This window comes from Lissotriton vulgaris, chromosome 7, assembly GCF_964263255.1.
Source record: "Lissotriton vulgaris chromosome 7, aLisVul1.2, whole genome shotgun sequence".
Classification (NCBI taxonomy): Eukaryota; Metazoa; Chordata; class Amphibia; order Caudata; family Salamandridae; genus Lissotriton; species Lissotriton vulgaris.
Genome location: NC_141695.1, coordinates 275331122 through 275349465, shown reverse-complemented (window position 1 = coordinate 275349465; position 18344 = coordinate 275331122). Strand labels below are relative to the sequence as shown.

General features: G+C 45.6%; 1 protein-coding gene across 1 annotated transcript in view; it reads left to right on the top strand.

Moving 5' to 3' along the window:
* Positions 1–454: 454 nt before the first annotated feature.
* LOC147701383 (trypsin-3-like) overlaps positions 455–18344 on the top strand; it is a 349865-nt gene continuing 331975 nt past the window's right edge. The window contains exon 1 of the mRNA XM_086930073.1: positions 455–536. Within this exon, the coding sequence (XP_086786199.1) occupies positions 494–536 (43 nt within the window). The 5' untranslated portion in view covers positions 455–493. The remainder of the gene's footprint in view (positions 537–18344) is intronic.

Below are 18344 nucleotides of genomic sequence, written 5' to 3'. Positions count from 1 at the left end.
GTGGGATTTTAGGTGTGAAATGAACTTGTATTTTTTTGAGAACTCAATTCTTTGGGGTTTTCTGAGAAGATGGTAGATGGGGTTGGTTCATTAAGTATAGAGTCAATGTGTTGTAGGGAGTGGTAATCAAAAAGGGATACAGGGTTATTTTTCTGATTAATTAGTTAAATAGAAAGGCTGGTTATATGGTGACCAAAACATTTCAGTAACTTTTCTAGACAGGCAGACTCACTTCTTATGGACATCCAGCAATGTGTTCTTCAGACAGGTAGGAAACTTTAGGAAACTTTAGACCTTGAGAAAATGTAATAGCAATTCAAAAGAGTGTAATTTCCTGTGGCTCATTAATCATTTACGGAATTGCTTTGGGAGACAAGTGTAAAAGTCGATAAGGGAATTGGGAAGTTAATCATTGATCCTTCTAAAATATATTTGGTATATAGAAGGAATGCCTAAGACCTAGGGACCACATTATTATTACAATCTTGCAGCCATGAAGGGCATCACACTTACTATTCTCCTGTTGACACTATCAGGTAGGAACATAGATGTACCACTCTAAATACATGTAATTTTGTGAGTGCTGAACAGGGTATTTTGTATTTATTTACTTTGGATTATAGGAAAGTGACACTGTTGAAATCTTTCTAACTTGTGAAGATAACTTGGTGAAAAACTTCAAAGAAGACAGCCAGAGAACTGCTGAGGATATTAAGAATAAGACAATGTGCTAGGTTAGTCTTGCTTAAGGCCATTCTACTACAATGTGCAAGGTTTTGAAGCAGAATGCATCTTGTTTAAACATTGACGTGCTAATTGATCACACACTGGCCAGCTTGTGTGCTTGTTTGTACGTCTGGATGTAGTAAAACACGGCCTAAGGTCTGGCATTCTTGTAGATGATTTAATGCAAGTAATTGTGAGCACCCTTCTAACTTCAGTAGACTATCTGGCTAAATCTAACCTGTGGGAACAGCAGAAGCTGTGCAGATCTTTAAACTCGTCTACTGACCTCAGGCCTTTACATCGGTCATTGAGGAATGGATAGGTTTGTAGAGCCATGTACACATTTTTTTTTCAGACTTTACTTTTTCTTACATTTCTTTAATCTCATTTCCTTTATCAAATGAACTACTTTTTCTAATGGTCAGATTTTTTCAATTATCGGTCATTGTTAGTTTCAGCTATATCATATTAAACATATTGGTCCTGTTGACCCTTTTTCAGCTGACTTTCTTCTTTAAGCTTAGGTTATGTCATGCTAGCATGCTAGTAAATATTGGGCCCTAAATATGCAATATAATTGTTATTGTATTCGTTCTCTTTTCAATTACATTTTCTCTGTATTGCATTCAAGTGTGTCACAGTTTATTGCCTAGCATATTTAGGAACTGATTAATCACTCCCAACCTTACCACAATCAATGTTGGGCTTTACTTGTCTTGCTTGCATAGCCACTCTTTGTTTCATCCACTTTGTGGTTGTTTGCTCCTGTTGCCACTTCATTATGATACTCTCTTGAAACTCATTTTGTTCAATCTTTGACCTTCTTTGAACATTCATTTATTTTTTACTGTTATTACTTTGTTATCTTATTTTGTTCTATTCTGAAAGTATTCATGACATGTAGCTGTTCATTTAAGTTTAAGCCTTTTAGATAAAAGAGTTTCATACAGAAATAAATATGTATGAGGAGTCAGTACTTAAACATTGTAGGCTAGACACAGCTTTTAAATATTACATGTCTTTTCAGGGGAGGAGCTGCACACACCGTCTTGTTCTAAACTCGGTAATAAGAGCTGGAAACTTTCATCAACAAGTAGTGAGTGAAGGGATTCCACGGTTGAAGCATATACAGAATTGGGATATTGTTGGAGGGGTATGTAAGCCCCAATCAGGCAACAATCACTGTTCTTGTCAGGGTGAACCACAAAAGTAACTAATTAATTTGTGCTTAAAACTCTTGTAGTTTGGCACAAAAGCTGTCAAGTATAACTAAGAGGCAATGAGTGAGTATTTATGCAGCACTCAAACAGAATTAAAGTGAAAATACAGTACATGAACAATCCAACACTGACTTAGAAAAATAGAGTAGCATTTTGTAAGTTATTTCAGACCAAAATGACATAAATCCAATAATTAACTGGAGATATGCAATGTTAAAGATTCACATAAAAATAGGGCCAAAGGGGGAAAATCACCATCTGAGGGTATCTGGTCATGCTAGACCAAGACAAAGTCACAAGTTTAGGCCAACCAAAATGGAGCGCAGGTGGGGCACAGAACCAAGTTTGGCCCACTTAGGATTGTGCCCTATGTTCTTAGTGTGTGCACTATTTGGCGTTGCTTTGCAAAGCTTTATGTCCTCCTGCATCAGTTTGAATAAAACTGTGTGGCATGGCTTTGCAGGACATTGCAACACTTCGTACCGCATTGGGTCGAATCTTCGGTTAGGCCAGGAGGACCTCTCTCCAATGCCAAGACTTGGCAAGGCACCACTTGGACATCAGTAACTCACTCCAGCAGAGGCAAGCAGGGCTCAGGCAACTCCAGTTGCAGGTCCAGGTAGGTCCAATGCAGCAAGTCAGCAGGGAGACCTCTGGAGGTTGTTGTGCCCTTGTAGCTCCGAACAGGCGGTCAGTCAACTGGCTCTTGGAGTAACTCAGCCTGGGACGAAGGGAGCACATCCAATCTTCCTTCTCAGCAAGCAGGGCAGGCCTCAAGCAGTAGGGTAGTCCTTTTACTGTAGAATTCACAGGTTCATGTGAGTACTGAAGAGTTAGTGTGAGGGTCCTAGTTTTATAACTGATGCCACTTTGAAGTGGATGAAACTTTTTGAGTGTTCTCCCACAAATGTGTATAGAATATCCTTCCTCCCTGCCCTGGCCCCTGTTAAACCTGGCAAAATAAACCTCTTACTAGATCCAAACCTTAATTTTTAATACATACAAGTCACCCATAGGGGAGGCCCTGGACAGCCCAGAAGGCAGGGTACCATGCATTTAAAAAGTAGGACAAGTACTTTGAAGTTTTACATTCCCTGGTAGTGAAAAACTTCTACATTTATTTTTCACATCTACGTGGTCTATCTCTGCCATAGGATAACATTGGAATTGTCTTATTACATTTTATACATGTAATTTCGAAATGGAAAGAGATACCCAGTTCATTTTTATTGCCTCCGGAATAACAATTCAAAATCCGAACTTATGGCGAAGCTGGATTTTAAATTGCAACCCTAAAAATTTAACTTTTAGAAAGTTGCCATTTTCCTGCCTGATCCATTTAGTGCCTGTAGCCTGTCTCTGGTCACATGACTGGATGCAGTTGGCAGTTGGACTTTGTATACTCCTCCTAAATAGCCACACAGAAATAGGGAGATTAGGTGTGCCCGGATGGGCCATCACTGGCAGGATGGGAGGAAAGAGCTTGGCACAGCCCCATTTATACCTGAATGGGCTGTGTCCTGTCTCCACACAAAGGGCTGCATACACCCTATAGTTAGTCTGGAGTCAAGGCAGGGGACAGGATACTGGGGGCCTTCTAAGGGAAACCGCTTGAAGCTTCTTTCCCACTTGAAATGAAACTGGGTATAAATACTGGATCTCAGACACCAGCACTTCAGCACTCTTCTGGACTATGGATTCTCTGCCGGGAAGAAGGACTGTTCTGCTGCTGAAGGACTGTCACTCTGCTGGACTCTACTGGACTCCTGCTTTGCTGTGCTGACCTGCTGCCGACTGCACACTTGCCTGGGCGTGAAGAACTGGACCTGCATCTATTCAACCCAGAACCAAGAGTGACTCCATTGGCTAGTTGGCTGGCCTATGGATCAGAAGCCTCAAAGATATCACAGGCTTCCAAAAACCTTGAATCTGCACCTGGACTCTGCCATCTGAAAGCCTCCCTGCCAAGTGGTGCCACTCCAATACTGGCCCCTTGGAAGTGGGATCAAGGTGCTCTGCCAGCCTCTGTGGATCCAGCAGAACTGATGCATCTACTCTGCTGCGCAACCCCTAGCAGAACCGACACACCTCTGCGGCTAGTGGATTGGGCCTGTCACAGAGACTCGCCTCGCAGCCACCTTGCCATCGGAACCAATGATGCACAGTGCATTTTGGGTGCATGCCCTTGTATTCCTCATCGACAGTGGCCTATACAATGACAACGGCTTCCGCATTGCAGCCTCGCAGGTCTTCAAAACAGACACATCTCCTCGGCTGCTCACCAGACTTCACATCACACTCTCCAACGACTGCTTCTTTGGCAACGATACAGCAGGCCATTCGCACCGCAGTCCTGCCATATCTCTGAACCATGGCATCACCTTGGTTGTGTAATACATCTTCAAAGCAGATCCAAGCAACCCTCTGCAAACCAAGATGAAAAGTACTTTTGTTTAGTGGGCCTAACTGGGTCCCTGTTTGCCGGCCTGCCTTCCATCACAGTCAGCCTGAACTTATGATGTTGTCCCAGTCCAATGTGGCCAAATATTCACAGCTGGAACTCTATGCCTCTTGGCGCTATTGTCCCTAAAAACATCAAACAAATCATGTCTCCATTTCTACTAATTGTATTTCTGTCAATTTGGTCTTGTCTTATTTATTAAAAAATAATCAATCTTTCTAACACTGTTATGGACTCCTTTTGTGGTGTATTTTCACTGTCTTTCTGTTTGAAGTGTTGCACAAATATTTTACACATTGCCTCTCAGTTAATCCTGACCTCTCTGTGCCAAGCTACACGAGGGTTGAGCATAGTTAATTAAGAATTTGCTTGCCACTACACACTGGGAGTAATTGTGATTGCTGTTTAGAAAGTGTTTCAACCCCACCACTCAACCAGTAACCCAATTTCTTACAGCCCAAGATTGTTTAGCGTCACAATAGACTAGTGTGAAATCCTTTATGAATGGGCTGAGGCAGCTCCTTTGATATACAAGTGTGGTAGGTGACAGCTCCGCCATCCATCCTCCTAGAGATGGCCCGTCCAGCAAATATCTATTCCTCCTTTGTGATACTGTCTGGGAGAAATGCATAAAGGCCATGTACACCTAGCCATGTGACCCAGGAAACAGGCTGCAGGCACCAAATGGTCAGGACAAGAAAATGGCAATTTTCTAAAAGTGGCATTTTCAGAATTGTGATTTAAAATCTGACTTTACCATTAAAGAGAGTTTAAAATTACACTCTTTTAGAGACCAAACTCAAAATTCCTACCTATACCCAATCAAAATGTATATCTTATTAAATGAAATAACCTAACACAATGTCATGTTATGTGAGGGGTAGGTCTTGCAGCACTGAAGAAAACAAATGTAAGAGTTTTTCACAACCTTTTAAATACACTGCACCCTGCCATGTGGGCTATTTAGAGTGTACCCTAGGAATTACTTATTTGTACTAATGAGCAAGGTTTAGGCCTGACAATAGGTTTATTTTGCCAGGTCAAAATGGCAGTTTAAACCTCCACATACAGGCTGCAAATGCATGTTTGAAAAGCATACTTGAGTGGGTGGCACAATAAGCGCAATAAGCCAACCAGTAGCACCTAATTTACTGGCCTTGGGTACATGTTGCACCACTTTACTAGGGACTTGCAAGTACATCAAATGTACCGAATAGGCTTAAGCCAATTTTACCATGTTTAAAGGAGAGAGCACAAGCAGATTGGCACTGGCTAGCAGTGGTAGTGTGCACAGATTCTTATGGCCAACAAAAACATATTCAGCAAAAACAGGAGTAGTGGAGGTACAATGTTTGAGGGACTACCACCCAAGGGTATCAGGTCTAACAGTGAATATGAGGTCATGACATTGGAGAACCAAAATGGACCCTGCATGGTGATCCTAAAAGCTATGCTTTATCACAAGATGTTTTACTTGAGTACAATTGGATTGTTGACCTCTTATGAAATCGGCATGATTGTAATACCCACTGTGAGACCGTTCATCAGCCTTCAATGCATGCCTTACTTCAGTACCACTTGAGTATCTGCTTTAGGAGCCCTTTGGTGACCCTGCTTTTGAATCACATGATAGGAGGCCTAGCTCTCATTAGTGCAGTAGGTGGGCTTGCACTTGAGCTGACAGTCTTTCACCAGAAACCTGGTGAGAAGGTAGGCTCATTTAACTTGCTTGCATTACAACTTCAGAACGCCCTAGCCATGTGACTGCATAAAATGATCTGCTAATGAATATAATGAGCAAGGTTGGACTGGGGCAAAAAATAGGCCCGATAGCTAAAAAATAGTAGCGTACATTTGCAAACTAGGCCCGTTTAGAACTTAAAAAGACATGTTTTGCGAGGTATATGAGACTGAATGCATGTGTTGTTGCTGTAAGGAATTTGCTTTAATATCCGAGAAAATCAACAATACAAAATTGGCCCAACTGGCTGTAAAACAGTCCCACAAACTGCTATAAACTGGCCCACACACTGACCTGTAGGGCCAACCCATCAGACACTGGCTGATTGCCCTAAAAGGCAGTCTGCCCTTGATACTGAGTTACTATGCACCCATTTGTCTAAAGGTGTGGGGAAAAGTGTGACTTTACACAGATGTTTTCCCTGTTTATCGTGTTTAAATAAATAGATATGAAGGAAAACTGCATGGCCACGGTACAAAATTCCACTCTAGGCGCAGAGAGAACACAATTTGGCTAGCATGCCCATGAAAGCTTTTAGTGTCGCTATGAACAGTCAGAGAATATCACATTTTGTTTTCTAGTGGATCGATCATCGGAAAGATGCTAACACAGCATTTTAGAAATGCAGCCCTGTAATTACCTTCTGTAAACCCACTTTTCATTTAGTCTTTTGAATGTGTAAAGAAAAATAAGTTGGTTAGAATTAACGTATTTGTATTTCTGTAATGCATGGGATCTCGATTCTATTTTTGATAAAGCACTCAAAAGAAATGTATTGTGTGCTTTGCAATATGCTAATGACATACAATTAATAATTAGTTATTTTCCAAATATTACATTTAAATCGTCCTACGATTTTGTCCACAATATTCAAATTAAGAAAAACCTAGTTTTTACCAGAACATGGTCCGACAATTACCTTTTTAAATGAATTTGCATCTTGATGGTAAGTCGGGTATTTGCAAAGATTGTCAATTTCTTCAATTTGGTTATAGATTTCTCATACTGTGATGTACAAATTGTGCAAAAGTTGTGTTTCTATCTAATACATTTCAAACTTTGATAGATTTTTAGGAAACTATGGGGCCTATTAGGATGGCTGGCGGACTTACGTCTGCCCCCCACCTTTGCGGTGCTGGGACCGGCCTACAGTGGTGCGGCGGTCCCGCACCGGCAATTAGGATGCCACTGTCACGGTGGGGGTGGCATCCTCCATCCACACCATTGTGGTGGGCGGTAGACACAGCACCGCCCACCACAATGATGTGGCTGCACACTGTACATTTGCATGCACAACGTGGCAAGCACCCGCTGCCATCATAATATGGATGGCGGTGTCTAGCAGACATCGCCATCATATCAGGCCTCTTTTCCACCCGGTCACACAGTGTGTCCGTCAGAAAACCAGTGGACAGTCTTATCGTCCGCCGAGGCCCCCCGCCATACTAATATGGTGGGGGGAAATGGCATGCGGGCGGAGGAGAATGTCGGGAGGACCACCACCGCAATGCGGTCGGTGGCAATCTGCCCGACATTCTAATAGACCCCTATGTGTCCATATCAAGATAAAGTACAGAGCTATACTATTAAATATAGAATTGCACTGACTGTCTTTTGTTAGTAAAGGTTGTTTAGTATGTCTGGGATTTGATTATGTTTGTAGCATTATAATAACCAATTGCACAGTATATGTTGTATATCTTACTCGTGCATATCTGTATATCTCGTTCACTGGACAGACAGGCAGGAGGCCAAAAGGCAAGGAGCATGTTGGCTGGTAATTAGAGGGTGATATCACCAGAGGAAAAGAGGAAAAGAGAGGAAAAAAGAAAGATAGAGGAGAGAGTGGAAGAGGGTGAGAGAAAGAGGGGCAAATGCTTGTAACCAGTATACTATGACCAAGGACGGACAGGCTGTTAATTCCATGGGGCATTTGCTTGGTGTGCTGGAGCCATTAAAGGCCGATTTTGAAAGCCCGGGTCTGTTTCTGGTGCCTCTGTCACTTTCCCCAGCACCCCAAGATTAAGTGCTGCAGGTACAGGGAAGTCTCAAAAGAGAGAGAAAGAGCGGAAGGAAGAGTTAAGGCAGAGAGAAAGTTATGATGAATACTTTATTGTTTGATAAATAAAAATCATTACAATGATTACATAACAACTATAAAAAACATCTGCAAGACAGTTGCTAAAATATTTACACATGTGGGGCAATAGAAAAGAGCGTTACCTGAGTTTCTGTATCTTTACTTACAATATTTCCTCATGCTCTTTTAAAAGCAAACCTATATGCGGGCATTTAATCCATTAATAACGTCACATACTAATAGCTGATATTAAGGGGATATGATTTCTTAACAATAAATAGTTATCCGAAAACATAATCAGCACCCGTTAGAAGAAACGCAGTCTCTCTAAGTTCATGCTGCTTAAATATGGACGAAAATTGCAAAAAACACAGTTGATGGACAGAATGTAGAACAATGTCATACATTCACCCCAGTACAAGGATCTGGGCCTAAATCCATCGTTTTTTTTGCACTCCACACCACCCTGGGTTAGACACTGGCTATATGCAAATCAGCTCTGACCCTGTGCCTCATGGGAACAGTCCAGTCCGAACTACCAAGCCATGTATTTCCCAGACCGGAATCCAGCATCCAAGGACCGGTTTCTGGCTATCAGCCTTCATCAGCCTAGATAGCTTGACTCCAGTGGTGTGGAGAGCCTGGGACTCACGTCTGAGTATACCCAGCACACTCGGGGTGACAATTGCAAAAAACATAGTTGATAGACAGAATGTAGAACAATGTCATACATTCACCCCAGTACAAGGATCTGGGCCTAAATCCATCGTTTTTTTTGCACTCCACACCACCCTGGGTTAGACACTGGCTATATGCAAATCAGCTCTGACCCTGTGCCTCATGGGAACAGTCCAGTCCGAACTACCAAGCCATGTCTTTCCCAGACCCGAATCATGCATCCAAGGACCGGTTTCTGACTATCAGCCTTCATCAGCCTGGATAGCTTGACTCCAGTGGTGTGGAGAGCCTGGGACTCACGTCTGAGTATACCCAGCACACTCGGGATGAAAATTGCAAAAAACACACAGTTGATGGACAGAATGTAGAACAATGTCCTACATTCACCCCAGTACAAGGATCTGGGCCTAAATCCATCGTTTTTTTGCACTCCACACCACCCTGGGTTAGACACTGGCTATATGCAAATCAGCTCTTACACTGTGCCTCATGGGAACAGTCCAGTCCGAACTACCAAGCCATGTCTTTCCCAGACTGGAATCAAGCATCCGAGGACCGGTTTCTGGCTATCAGCTTTCATCAGCCTGAATAGCTTGACTCCAGTGGTGTGGAGAGCCTGGGACTCATGTCTGAGTATACCCAGCACACTCGGGGTGAAAATTGCAAAAAACACAGTTGATGGACAGAATGTAGAACAATGTCATACATTCACCCCAGTACAAGTGACTGGGCCTAAATCCATCATGTTTTTGCACTCCACACCACCCTGGGTTAGACACTGGCTATATGCAAATCAGCTCTGACCCTGTGCCTCATGGGAAAAGTCCAGTCCGAACTACCAAGCCATGTCTTTCCCAGACCGGAATCAAGCATCCAAGGACCGGTTTCTGACTATCAGCCTTCATCAGCCTGGATAGCTTGACTCCAGTGGTGTGGAGAGCCTGGGACTCACGTCTGAGTATACTCAGCACACTCGTGGTGAAAATTCCAAAAAACACACAGTTGATGGACAGAATGTAGAACAATGTCATACAATCATCCCAGTAAAAGGATCTGGGCCTAAATCCATCGTTTTTTTTCACTCCACACCACCCTGGGTTAGACACTGGCTATATGCAAATCAGCTCTTACCCTGTGCCTCATGGGAACAGTCCAGTCCGAACTACCAAGCCATGTCTTTCCCAGACTGGAATCAAGCATCCGAGGACCGGTTTCTGGCTATCAGCCTTCATCAGCCTGGATAGCTTGACTCCAGTGGTGTGGAGAGCCTGGGACTCACGTCTGAGTATACCCTGCACACTCGGGGTGAAAATTGCAAAAAACACAGTTGATGGACAGAATGTAGAACAATGTCATACATTCACCCCAGTACAAGGATCTGGGCCTAAATCCATCGTTTTTTTGCACTCCACACCACCCTGGGTTAGACACTGGCTATATGCAAATCAGCTCTGACCCTGTGCCTCATGAGAACAGTCCAGTCCAAACTACCAAGCCATGTCTTTCCCAGACCGGAATCAAGCATCCAAGGACCGGTTTCTGGCTATCAGCCTTCATCAGCCTGGATAGCTTGACTCCAGTGGTGTGGAGAGCCTGGGACTCACGTCTGAGTATACCCAGCACACTCGGGGTGAAAATTGCAAAAAACACAGTTGATGGACAGAATGTAGAACAATGTCATACATTCACCCCAGTACAAGGATCTGGGCCTAAATCCATCGTTTTTTTGCACTCCACACCACCCTGGGTTAGACACTGTCTATATGCAAATCAGCTCTGACCCTGTGCCTCATGGGAACAGTCCAGTCCGAACTACCAAGCCATTTCTTTCCCAGACCGGAATCAAGCATCCAAGGACCGGTTTCTGGCTATCAGCCTTCATCAGCCTGGATAGCTTGACTCAAGTGGTGTGGAGAGCCTGGTACTCGCGTCTGAGTATACCCAGCACACTCGGGTGAAATTTGCAAAAAACACACAGTTGATGGACAGAATGTAGAACAATGTCATACATTCACCCCAGTACAAGGATCTGGGCCTAAATCCATCGTTTTTTTGCACTCCACACCACCCTGGGTTAGACATTGGCTATATGCAAATCAGCTCTGACCCTGTGCCTCATGGGAACAGTCCAGTCCGAACTACCAAGCCATGTCTTTCCCAGACCCGAATCAAGCATCCAAGGACCGGTTTCTGGCTATCAGCCTTCATCAGCCTGGATAGCTTGACTCCAGTGGTGTGGAGAGCCTGGCACTCACGTCTGAGTATACCCAGCACACTCGGGGTGACAATTGCAAAAAACATAGTTGATAGACAGAATGTAGAACAATGTCATACATTCCCCCCAGTACAAGGATCTGGGCCTAAATCCATCGTTTTTTTTTGCACTCCACACCACCCTGGGTTAGACACTGGCTATATGCAAATCAGCTCTGACCCTGTGCCTCATGGGAACAGTCCAGTCCGAACTACCAAGCCATGTCTTTCCCAGACCCGAATCATGCATCCAAGGACCGGTTTCTGACTATCAGCCTTCATCAGCCTGGATAGCTTGACTCCAGTGGTGTGGAGAGCCTGGGACTCACGTCTGAGTATACCCAGCACACTCGGGGTGAAAATTGCAAAAAACACACAGTTGATGGACAGAATGTAGAACAATGTCATACGTTCACCCCAGTACAAGTATCTGGGCCTAAATCCATCGTTTTTTTGCACTCCACACCACCCTGGGTTAGACACTGGCTATATGCAAATCAGCTCTTACACTGTGCCTCATGGGAACAGTCCAGTCCGAACTACCAAGCCATGTCTTTCCCAGACTGGAATCAAGCATCCGAGGACCGGTTTCTGGCTATCAGCCTTCATCAGCCTGAATAGCTTGACTCCAGTGGTGTGGAGAGCCTGGGACTCATGTCTGAGTATACCCAGCACACTCGGGGTGAAAATTGCAAAAAACACAGTTGATGGACAGAATGTAGAACAATGTCATACATTCACCCCAGTACAAGTGACTGGGCCTAAATCCATAGTTTTTTTGCACTCCACACCACCCTGGGTTAGACACTGGCTATATGCAAATCAGCTCTGACCCTGTGCCTCATGGGAACAGTCCAGTCCGAACTACCAAGCCATGTCTTTCCCAGACCGGAATCAAGCATCCAAGGACCGGTTTCTGACTATCAGCCGTCATCAGCCTGGATAGCTTGACTCCAGTGGTGTGGAGAGCCTGGGACTCACGTCTGAGTATACCCAGCACACTCGGGGTGAAAATTCCAAAAAACACACAGTTGATGGACAGAATGTAGAACAATGTCATACAATCATCCCAGTACAAGGATCTGGGCCTAAATCCATCGTTTTTTTTCACTCCACACCACCCTGGGTTAGACACTGGCTATATGCAAATCAGCTCTTACCCTTTGCCTCATGGGAACAGTCCAGTCCGAACTACCAAGCCATGTCTTTCCCAGACTGGAATCAAGCATCCGAGGACCGGTTTCTGGCTATCAGCCTTCATCAGCCTGGATAGCTTGACTCCAGTGGTGTGGAGAGCCTGGGACTCACGTCTGAGTATACCTAGCACACTCGGGGTGAAAATTGCAAAAAACACAGTTGATGGACAGAATGTAGAACAATGTCATACATTCACCCCAGTACAAGGATCTGGGTCTAAATCCATCGTTTTTTTGCACTCCACACCACCCTGGGTTAGACACTGGCTATATGCAAATCAGCTCTGACCCTGTGCCTCATGAGAACAGTCCAGTCCGAACTACCAAGCCATGTCTTTCCCAGACCGGAATCAAGCATCCAAGGACCGGTTTCTGGCTATCAGCCTTCATCAGCCTGGATAGCTTGACTCCAGTGGTGTAGAGAGCCTGGGACTCACATCTGAGTATATCCAGCACACTCGGGGTGAAAATTGCAAAAAACACAGTTGATGGACAGAATGTAGAACAATGTCATACATTCACCCCAGTACAAGGATCTGGACCTAAATCCATCGTTTGTTTGCACTCCACACCACCCTGGGTTAGACACTGGCTATATGCAAATAAGCTCTGACCCTGTGCCTCATGGGAACAGTCCAGTCTGAACTACCAAGCCATGTCTTTCCCAGACCGGAATCAAGCATCCAAGGACCGGTTTCTGGCTATCAGCCTTCATCAGCCTGGATAGCTTGACTCCAGTGGTGTGGAGAGCCTGGGACTCACGTCTGAGTATACCCAGCACACTCGGGGTGAAAATTGCAAAAAACACAGTTGATGGACAGAATGTAGAACAATGTCATACATTCACCCCAGTACAAGGATCTGGGCCTAAATCCATCGTTTTTTTGCACTCCACACCACCCTGGGTTAGACACTGGCTATATGCAAATCAGCTCTGACCCTGTGCCTCATGAGAACAGTCCAGTCCGAACTACCAAGCCATGTCTTTCCCAGACCGGAATCAAGCATCCAAGGACCGGTTTCTGGCTATCAGCCTTCATCAGCCTGGATAGCTTGACTCCAGTGGTGTGGAGAGCCTGGGACTCACGTCTGAGTATACCCAGCACACTCGGGGTGAAAATTGCAAAAAACACAGTTGATGGACAGAATGTAGAACAATGTCATACATTCACCCCAGTACAAGGATCTGGGCCTAAATCCATCGGTTTTTTTTCACTCCACACCACCCTGGGTTAGACACTGGCTATATGCAAATCAGCTCTGACCCTGTGCCTCATGGGAACAGTCCAGTCCGAACTACCAAGCCATGTCTTTCCCAGACCGGAATCAAGCATCCAAGGACCGTTTTCTGGCTATTAGCCTTCATCAGCCTGGATAGCTTGACTCAAGGGGTGTGGAGAGCCTGGGACTCACGTCTGAGTATACCCAGCACACTCGGGGTGAAAATTGCAAAAAACACAGTTGATGGACAGAATGCAGAACAATGTCATACATTCACCCCAGTACAAGGATCTGGGCCTAAATCCATCGTTTTTTTGCACTCCACACCACCCAGGGTTAGACACTGGCTATATGCAAATCAGCTCTGACCCTGTGCCTCATGGGAACAGTCCAGTCCGAACTACCAAGCCATTTCTTTCCCAGACCGGAATCAAGCATCCAAGGACCGGTTTCTGGCTATCAGCCTTCATCAGCCTGGATAGCTTGACTCAAGTGGTGTGGAGAGCTTGGGACTCGCGTCTGAGTATACCCAGCACACTCGGGGTGAAAATTGCAAAAAACACACAGTTGATGGACAGAATGTAGAACAATGTCATACATTCACCCCAGTACAAGGATCTGGGCCTAAATCCATCGGTTTTTTTTCACTCCACACCACCCTGGGTTAGACACTGGCTATATGCAAATCAGCTCTGACCCTGTGCCTCATGGGAACAGTCCAGTCCGAACTACCAAGCCATGTCTTTCCCAGACCGGAATCAAGCATCCAAGGACCGTTTTCTGGCTATTAGCCTTCATCAGCCTGGATAGCTTGACTCAAGGGGTGTGGAGAGCCTGGGACTCACGTCTGAGTATACCCAGCACACTCGGGGTGAAAATTGCAAAAAACACAGTTGATGGACAGAATGCAGAACAATGTCATACATTCACCCCAGTACAAGGATCTGGGCCTAAATCCATCGTTTTTTTGCACTCCACACCACCCAGGGTTAGACACTGGCTATATGCAAATCAGCTCTGACCCTGTGCCTCATGGGAACAGTCCAGTCCGAACTACCAAGCCATTTCTTTCCCAGACCGGAATCAAGCATCCAAGGACCGGTTTCTGGCTATCAGCCTTCATCAGCCTGGATAGCTTGACTCCAGTGGTGTGGAGAGCCTGGGACTCACGTCTGAGTATACCCAGCACACTTGGGGTGAAAATTGCAAAAAACGCAGTTGATGGACAGAACGCAGAACAATGTCATACATTCACCCCAGTACAAGGATCTGGGCCTAAATCCATTGCTTTTTTTGCACTCCACACCACCCTGGGTTAGACACTGGCTATATGCAAATCAGGTCTGACCCTGTGCCTCATGGGAACAGTCCAGTCCGAACTACCAAGCCATGTCTTTCCCAGACCGGAATCAAGCATCCAAGGACCGATTTCTGGCTATCAGCCTTCATTAGACTGGATAGCTTGACTCCAGTGGTGTGGAGAGCCTGGGACTCACGTCTGAGTATACCCAGCACACTCGGGGTGAAAATTGCAAAAAACACAGTAGATGGACAGAATGTAGAACAATGTCATACATTCACCCCAGTAAAAGGATCTGGGCCTAAATCCATCGTTTTTTTGCACTCCACACCACCATGGGTTAGACACTTGCTATATGCAAATCAGCTCTGACACTGTGCCTCATGGAAACAGTCCAGTCCGAACTACCAAGCCATGTCTTTCCCAGACCAGAATCAAGCATCCAAGGACCGGTTTATGGCTATCAGCCTGGATAGCTTGACTCCAGCGGTGTGGAGAGCCTAGGACTCACGTCTGAGTATACCCAGCACACTCGGGGTGAAAATTGCAAAAAACACAGTTGATGGACAGAATGTAGAACAATGTCATACATTCACCCCAGTACAAGGATCTGGACCTAAATCCATCGTTTGTTTGCACTCCACACCACCCTGGGTTAGACACTGGCTATATGCAAATAAGCTCTGACCCTGTGCCTCATGGGAACAGTCCAGTCTGAACTACCAAGCCATGTCTTTCCCAGACCGGAATCAAGCATCCAAGGACCGGTTTCTGGCTATCAGCCTTCATCAGCCTGGATAGCTTGACTTCAGTGGTGTGGAGAGCCTGGGACTCACGTCTGAGTATACCCAGCACACTCGGGTGGAAAATTGTAAAAAACACAGTTGATGGACAGAATGTAGAACAATGTCATACATTCACCCCAGTACAAGGATCTGGGCCTAAATCCATCGTTTTTTTGCATTCCACACCACCCTGGATTATACACTGGCTATATGCAAATCAGCTCTGACCCTGTGCCTCATGGGAACAGTCCAGTCCGAACTACCAAGCCATGTCTTTCCCAGACCGGAATCAACCATCCAAGGACCGGTTTCTGGCTATCAGCCTTCATCAGCCTGGATAGCTTGACTCCAGTGGTGTGGAGAGCCTGGGACTCACGTCTGAGTATACCCAGCATACTCGGGGTGAAAATTGCAAAAAACACAGTTGATGGACAGAATGTAGAACAACGTCATACATTCACCCCAGTACAAGGTTCTGGGCCTAAATCCATCGTTTTTTTGCACTCCCCACCACCCTGGGTTAGACACTGGCTATATGCAAATCAGCTCTGACCCTGTGCCTCATGGGAACAGTCCAGTCCGAACTACCAAGCCATGTCTTTCCCAGACCGGAATCAAGCATCCAAGGACCGGTTTCTGGCTATCAGCCTTCATCAGCCTGGATAGCTTGACTCAAGGGGTGTGGAGAGCCTGGGACTCACGTCTGAGTATACCCAGCACACTCGGGTGAAAATTGCAAAAAACACAGTTGATGGACAGAATGCAGAACAATGTCATACATTCACCCCAGTACAAGGATCTGGGCCTAAATCCATCGTTTTTTTGCACTCCACACCACCCTGGGTTAGACACTGGCTATATGCAAATCAGCTCTTACACTGTGCCTCATGGGAACAGTCCAGTCCGAACTACCAAGCCATGTCTTTCCCAGACTGGAATCAAGCATCCGAGGACCGGTTTCTGGCTATCAGCTTTCATCAGCCTGAATAGCTTGACTCCAGTGGTGTGGAGAGCCTGGGACTCATGTCTGAGTATACCCAGCACACTCGGGGTGAAAATTGCAAAAAACACAGTTGATGGACAGAATGTAGATCAATGTCATACATTCACCCCAGTACAAGTGACTGGGCCGAAATCCATCATGTTTTTGCACTCCACACCACCCTGGGTTAGACACTGGCTATATGCAAATCAGCTCTGACCCTGTGCCTCATGGGAAAAGTCCAGTCCGAACTACCAAGCCATGTCTTTCCCAGACCGGAATCAAGCATCCAAGGACCGGTTTCTGACTATCAGCCTTCATCAGCCTGGATAGCTTGACTCCAGTGGTGTGGAGAGCCTGGGACTCACGTCTGAGTATACTCAGCACACTCGTGGTGAAAATTCCAAAAAACACACAGTTGATGGACAGAATGTAGAACAATGTCATACAATCATCCCAGTAAAAGGATCTGGGCCTAAATCCATCGTTTTTTTTCACTCCACACCACCCTGGGTTAGACACTGGCTATATGCAAATCAGCTTTTACCCTGTGCCTCATGGGAACAGTCCAGTCCGAACTACCAAGCCATGTCTTTCCCAGACTGGAATCAAGCATCCGAGGACCGGTTTCAGGCTATCAGCCTTCATCAGCCTGGATAGCTTGACTCCAGTGGTGTGGAGAGCCTGGGACTCACGTCTGAGTATACCCTGCACACTCGGGGTGAAAATTGCAAAAAACACAGTTGATGGACAGAATGTAGAACAATGTCATACATTCACCCCAGTACAAGGATCTGGGCCTAAATCCATCGTTTTTTTGCACTCCACACCACCCTGGGTTAGACACTGGCTATATGCAAATCAGCTCTGACCCTGTGCCTCATGAGAACAGTCCAGTCCAAACTACCAAGCCATGTCTTTCCCAGACCGGAATCAAGCATCCAAGGACCGGTTTCTGGCTATCAGCCTTCATCAGCCTGGATAGCTTGACTCCAGTGGTGTGGAGAGCCTGGGACTCACGTCTGAGTATACCCAGCACACTCGGGGTGAAAATTGCAAAAAACACAGTTGATGAACAGAATGTAGAACAATGTCATACATTCACCCCAGTACAAGGATCTGGGCCTAAATCCATCGTTTTTTTGCACTCCACACCACCCTGGGTTAGACACTGTCTATATGCAAATCAGCTCTGACCCTGTGCCTCATGGGAACAGTCCAGTCCGAACTACCAAGCCATTTCTTTCCCAGACCGGAATCAAGCATCCAAGGACCGGTTTCTGGCTATCAGCCTTCATCAGCCTGGATAGCTTGACTCAAGTGGTGTGGAGAGCCTGGTACTCGCGTCTGATTATACCCAGCACACTCGGGTGAAATTTGCAAAAAACACACAGTTGATGGACAGAATGTAGAACAATGTCATACATTCACCCCAGTACAAGGATCTGGGCCTAAATCCATCGTTTTTTTGCACTCCACACCACCCTGGGTTAGACATTGGCTATATGCAAATCAGCTCTGACCCTGTGCCTCATGGGAACAGTCCAGTCCGAACTACCAAGCCATGTCTTTCCCAGACCCGAATCAAGCATCCAAGGACCGGTTTCTGGCTATCAGCCTTCATCAGCCTGGATAGCTTGACTCCAGTGGTGTGGAGAGCCTGGCACTCACGTCTGAGTATACCCAGCACACTCGGGGTGA